Consider the following 6352-nt stretch of genomic DNA (forward strand, 5'->3'; position numbering starts at 1 on the left):
TACAGCCTGAAAAAGTTCACACATTTTATGCAACCTGCTTAGAGACAAATTAAAACCACTTGCATCGATATCGAATGCACAAAGAGAATATTTAGTTGACGGAATTTTTTCACTTCTGCGACCTCACATTGCAGACGGCGGTGTTGTAAATGAGGGAGAACCCAATAGACCGTAAATTGCTTACTTAATTTCAATTATAGCTTGTTAGTATGCATATGTCATACTATACATCCAGCGAAATGTGGAAACCGAATAATTACGGTTTTCGCAACTCGATATTAGCATTAAGTATTATTAAGTTCTTATACTTGTATTTACTGCAGACATATAATTTGCAACTTCCTTGATATATAATTTTTTTTTAAATTGGATACCACGTACACGGTTTTGATTCGTTCAGCTAAGTTTATTTATTGGATTAGTTACATGTAATCATAGTTAAATGTAAACATTTCGCATAAAAACGGTAAATAATATTTTCTTGCACTAGTCGATTGCATATTACGAAACCAAGAGCTTTGCGCCTTCGCGGCAATGTACAACGCAGCAGAGTTTCAAGAATTGAAAAACAACAATCGCTTCAAAATAAGAGAACTCAGGAAGGTGTCATACATTTTAGGCATAAACTATGGCTCCGAAACGTCATTGAAGAGATTTCTCCGAGTGTGAGTTGAAAAATATTTGTATGAGTACTTGTTATATCCAAATCTATTCTGTTGTAGGATTTGATTCTATATAAATTTTTACACAATACAAAAATACATATTGTCAAATAAAGCAGAAAGATAATTTTTTTTAGGCTTAATCTGTTCCTTATCATCATTTGTGCCATATCATTGTATCCACGATGGTTGATGCTAGAAAGGGCTGATGGCAATGTGCCGCTAATTGCAGAGGTACGTACATTATAATAACTAAATCTCTCATTATCCTCTTGCAACTTGTCACGAGAACTGGTCTTTATTATGTGAGTTTTAAAAATGATATTTGGATGCTCCCGATTTGTACACCTTGATTAGGGTATATTAAGTTTGCCACAAAATTTTTAACACCTAAGAAATCGACGAAAAGCCTACAAATTATATAAATAAATGATCAGCATGACAAGCTGGGTCAATTTTGTGAAATGAAAATTGATGGAATTAAAGCAATAATGGCATTACGATCGATGTAGTTTTTAACATTAAGATAAACTGAAAATTTAAAATGGTTTACTTCTTTGAGTTGCCATAATATTTAGCTTTCTGGTTATGTTGGTTTCTTATTATTACATGACAAAGTGTACATACATATGTCAATAACAGTTCCATAAATTTTAAGAATTCACCTTTCAAATGACATTACTTTGCAGACCATCACTACCATGTTACAAACAACTACAAGCATGGTTAAAATGACATTTTGCCTGTTCATGCAAGGTCAGTGTCGTGCATTGCTTAAGAAGGCTGAAAACTATGAACTACTGCAAGGAATTAAAATCTTCCTGACTGGTAAGTAATATTTCAACAATTCGAAATCCTTTGCAGCTCAAAAACTTTCAGATATGGACATCAAAGCTGAGTTGAAAGTGGAGATTAACGCCATTATGGCAACTATATGGAAGGAATCAAGGCGACAGCTTTTAAGCTGTCTCATAACTTGTTCGTGTATTCTTAGCAACTACTTTCTCTACGCCTTCTTCACTAATTTGTATCATCAAATAAAGAAGACGCCGAACTATGTGCATATATTACGTAAATATCCTTGAATACGTATGTAGATACATACACTCACATAGTTTTAAAATTATTTTTTGGGACTTGACCGATTATATAGCTCCAAAGGCATTAAGACTGCATCTACCTGTTGCTGTGCAGTCTAGAATCAGGGGCTTACGAGTTTGTGCTCGAGTACGCATAATAGGTAGTTTTCGCAGGATGCTCCACCCATGATAAACAGGTATCTCTGAGGAATTTTTTTATATAATTATGTATTTGTGGACGATGTCTTTCCTTTCCTTCTCCTTTATGGTATGTGGGTATGTGATTCAGGGTTCCAATCCCAACGGCCTTAAAGCTGCAGAGCGGACAAGGTAGTCAACCAGCTCATTTTCGGCTACTACTTTATGGCCGGGTACCTAGATGAGGTGAGCTCGGGTACAAAGCGCCGTTCTATACATTCCTGCACCAATACCGACACACCAAGACAAGGCGCCACACAAGACGTTTATTGCAAATGTTGAATTGAATATTAATTTTTATACACCGACTTGAAGCAAAAATTGCTGCTTGGAATATGCTCGGAAAATCTCTCTTGACTCTTTTTTGAGTCCGGGGAACGCTGGTTAGTGGAGGAGAAAGTGTATCCCCGCGTAGAGTCTGCGTTTTATATTATATACTGTAAAGATATCAGACGTTATACATCAAATTATATTGAGATTTGCCGAAAAAACGCTGGACAATCAGCGATCGGCCATTCCCAATTGTTATACGAATTCACATGAACTTCCCGTATTATCTTTTCCTAAAAGCCTTCTGCCTCCGACAGTTTCTTTATCAATGAAATTCTTTTATATGGTGGTTACTACTAGATTTTACCATTTTGTCTTAGTGTGGTGAAGTTCTAGACGGAAATGTTACTGGCAAGTTTGGCTAATACTCGATTATTGTTATCTCTTGCTATCTCTCTCTTTCATTGTTGTAATGTATGATCTATAATGTATATCTAAATTTGCCATTTTAATGCTCCTCATTCACCTGCAAAAAATGTAATTAGAACTTAAATAAATACAACTACTATACTCATTCGATATTAAACCATAGCTTTCACTGGTTACCCCATGTTTCTGGAAAAAGGCATGGCCTCGCCTTATTATGCCGTGGAAATGTTCATCGGCGGCTGTTCTCTTCTCACCTGTGGCATGTGTGAGCGTGCAATTATTCATTTCTATAAACGTTATGTTTTAATGACAATTTCAGGTTCCGTCAGCTTTCATTGCATTTTTATGATCCTCTGCAAACATGCTTGCGGTCTAGTTAAGGTCCTTTGCGTCCTTCTGATGCGATCCACCTCACTCCAAGTGCCAGCACACCGGCGTGATGAATATTTGCGTTATTGTGTTATCCAACATCAACAGACTTTGCGGTAAGTTAAAGATACTATATACTTTAAAGTTATATTTTAGCCGAGCTAAACTTATTTGGGAAATATACATCTTAAAGCAAAAAGTATTTAAATATATTTTTTCAATAAATTTCTATTATTATATTTAGAAAAGTATTTTTTTTTTTATTTCGATAGATTATTGGCTAATAACTTTGTGTATACAAAATATTTTCATAATTAATATTCTAAATCTTTTCAGGTTTATAAATGACATCAATGACCTTTTCAAGCACATTACCCTTTCACATTTCCTGCACAGCTTGGCGATATATGGACTTGTGCTTTTCGAAATGAACTTTGGACTAGTGAGTACTATCGAAAACAAATTATTGAATATTAAGGGCGTGGTTCCACTGCTGATCAAAGTTGGAGTTGATCAAAGTTGAAGAAATATCAAGGAAATGTTAAGCTCTTGTCTAACTGATCATTTTGTACTCTCCCAACTAGCAAGCATCAAAACCAGAAAAATACCTTCCATTGTTGACAAATAGTTACAGGTCGTAGATTCAGTTAGGCTTCATATCCGAGATTTAAAATCACTCTAAATTCACCTTTACGTTTGAAATACTTGTTTTATAAGGCATATATATAGTATTGGTTCAATTCTCTCCGTTCCTGGCATCACTACGAGTACTTATTATTCGAAAAAAAAACTGGCTGATTATCAACAAGAGATTTTACATATTGATCAAGATGCTTTGTTCGCTGGAAACTCTTTGTAAAAAGTTATATTCTTCATTGCTACTTTATTTATATACTGTAAATTTACTTAATCAGAGGGAAATTGTAATATGTGAGAAGTTATTTGTTGTCCGATTTATCCCACTTTCAAAAGCTAACATAAGAATATCACGAAGAATTGGTCTACTAGTTCTTTAGATATAGAAAATCACCTAAAGGTAGGCGTTGCCGAACCCATTGACCAATTACACCGTAGGAGGAAGTGCAGACAGGCTACGCACTCGGTACTTTCGGTCGTCCACCAATGGATTCAAAAGAGATTTTCGCTTGAGTATTCTTTTTATGCGAACAACAAGGCCTAACTAGCACATTCGTTGCATTTTTATAGGAATCCATATTTCCGTAGAGCTCATACAGTTTGTGGTTCCAGCTTCTTCGATATTCATCGCTCAGGTTTTAAACATCTGCGGAGAATACTTCTCTCGAATGCTGCAAATGCTTTCTCAGCACTGTTCTTCATCGTTCAAGTGTTCGCGCAGTACAAAAGGTCGGGAATAATGGACTATTTATAGAGCATAATTTTTCATCGTCTTAATTGTCTACTAATCCCAAAGTAGTCCATAGTCTAGTTCCAAGCTAAACATAGACAAATTTACAGCTGTCAACCGTGACATAGTTGCCAAGACGGGACGAATCTTTGTGTGTGCCTCCAGGTATTTTGCCTTGGGGCTCGTATCACTTTTACCAGCATAATTTTTAAGAAGGCGAACGAGACCGAATCCTAGCTAATTTTGACGGAGGTGGTTGTTGTGCTCAACGTCATTCTATATAACGGTGTCAAATTTAGACAAAATGTTCAATAGGCAGCTCCTGTCAAAGTTGTTGGTCTCTTACTGTTTGTCAAGAATCTTCTTTAGTACTTGACGTTTTGCAAAAATTTGGTCTGTGATTAAAGAACTTTAACCCAATGTTATTAAGGCTGATCTCGCGATAATTGACGCAGACCAACTTCCCAAATCCTCGCCGTCGTCTCTAAACTACCCTGGACACGGATTGGTTAATGCATATCACGCAAAATTGTTCACGTTATCCACGTGTTCTCATATCACAATTTTATTTAAGTTGTCGCTTGCGAAGACAGACGAACGGAAAGACGGTCATCCGGATTTCAACTTATCATGCCAACAGATCACTTACTTATTATATATAAATCCTTATATGTATCGTGATTAGTTTTAGCTCATACAAACAACCGTTAGGTGAACAAGACTGTTATAAACAACGTACTCTGCAGCAACATGTCTTTTTCCGTAGTTTTCTCGATCTGCCTTACAGAAATTTATTTGTTGGCGCAGAAATTGCTTGTTTTAATGCAAGATTTGTGCTTCTATTATAGTATTATATAATTTTAGGAAACAGATAAAACAACATTTGTTCGTATGCTTATGTACATCGGAGCTGCACTCACTGTCGATTCCATGTATTATGTAAATGGGCAATTTTTGGCCACAGAGGTATGTATGTATGTCTAATTCTGACTTATGCCCAAAACGTAAGCATTTTTATGAAGAGTTTTATTAAGAGCCAATACTATATACGTATTACCCTCTTAATGTTTATTTCTCGACATTACATATTTATAACTTACTTAAAACTGTTTCCATTCACTATTCCATTATGTTAGTTGGAAAAGATTCCTTTCGTTTGCTACAGCTGCGATTGGTTTAACGAATCAGCGGATTTTAAGAGAACATTGGAGATGATAATTATGCGATCCAATAAAGATTTCTGTTTTCAAATTTCGTGGTTCGGTATAATGTCCTTGACCACATTAATGGGTGTGAGTATTTATCATAGATTTCTCACAAAATCAAATATCTTCCAAAAACCACAGAACTACATGTAGACATTTAAACCATTTTTTTTCAAAGTTCTTAAAAACCAATACAAATTTAAAGAAATTTGTCTTATTTGATTATTTCTATTTCCAGATATTAAAAGCCAGCTTTTCGTATTTTTTGATTCTTAGAGATATGACGGATGAGACAAACTAAGGCTGCGAGCCATAACATACATAGCTATTTCTCGAGCAAAGCACATCTGAAACTGTTTTTGGTATTGCTTTAAGTAATAAATCATTCGTAATGAAAAAAGTTTGAAATAAAAATGTGTTTTTTTTTTCTTAAGTATTTACGTGGGGTAATAATTAGGATTGAAACTGGCAGGCAAAGTTTAATAAATGTTTTAATTTTCCAAACCAGTGCGCCCAGGCACCTAAGAGCAATAAACCGAAGCACCAATTTGAAAGGACAAAGACTGCCAACAGCTAAAAAGAAGACAACAAGATAGTACAAATGCGAAAAAGATGAATGGAAATAAAAACTTCGCCAACGCAGAAGAGAATAAAGATATAATCTGTTATAAATATGACAATGCAGATTTATGAGGCAACCATGGTTACAAAATGGAATTATTGCTGTGTAATAAATTTGCCTTCAGACAATGGAAAAATATTGACCAGATTTCT

The 6352-nt window shown here is 35.2% G+C and overlaps 1 protein-coding gene across 1 annotated transcript; it reads left to right on the forward strand.

Moving 5' to 3' along the window:
- Positions 1-426: 426 nt before the first annotated feature.
- LOC109579790 (odorant receptor 63a) lies at positions 427-5992 on the forward strand. Its single transcript, XM_019991603.3, has 10 exons — positions 427-665; positions 800-896; positions 1352-1490; positions 1542-1733; positions 2802-2903; positions 2958-3123; positions 3344-3449; positions 5238-5339; positions 5510-5665; positions 5817-5992. Exons 1-10 carry the CDS (start codon positions 535-537, stop codon positions 5877-5879), a joined length of 1254 nt encoding a protein of 417 aa, XP_019847162.3. The 5' UTR covers positions 427-534; the 3' UTR covers positions 5880-5992.
- Positions 5993-6352: the final 360 nt, after the last annotated feature.

This window comes from Bactrocera dorsalis, chromosome 5 (assembly GCF_023373825.1).
Source record: "Bactrocera dorsalis isolate Fly_Bdor chromosome 5, ASM2337382v1, whole genome shotgun sequence".
In the NCBI taxonomy this organism is placed as follows: Eukaryota; Metazoa; Arthropoda; class Insecta; order Diptera; family Tephritidae; genus Bactrocera; species Bactrocera dorsalis.

Excerpts from the sequence above, each read along its gene's own strand:
- LOC109579790 (XM_019991603.3), top strand. The coding sequence starts at position 535 with ATGTACAACGCAGCAGAGTTTCAAGAATTGAAAAACAACAATCGCTTC. Across the intron at positions 666-799 it reads TTGAAGAGATTTCTCCGAGT|GCTTAATCTGTTCCTTATCA; the intron begins GTGAGTTGAAAA and ends AATTTTTTTTAG. Across the intron at positions 2,904-2,957 it reads TCTTCTCACCTGTGGCATGT|GTTCCGTCAGCTTTCATTGC; the intron begins GTGAGCGTGCAA and ends TGACAATTTCAG.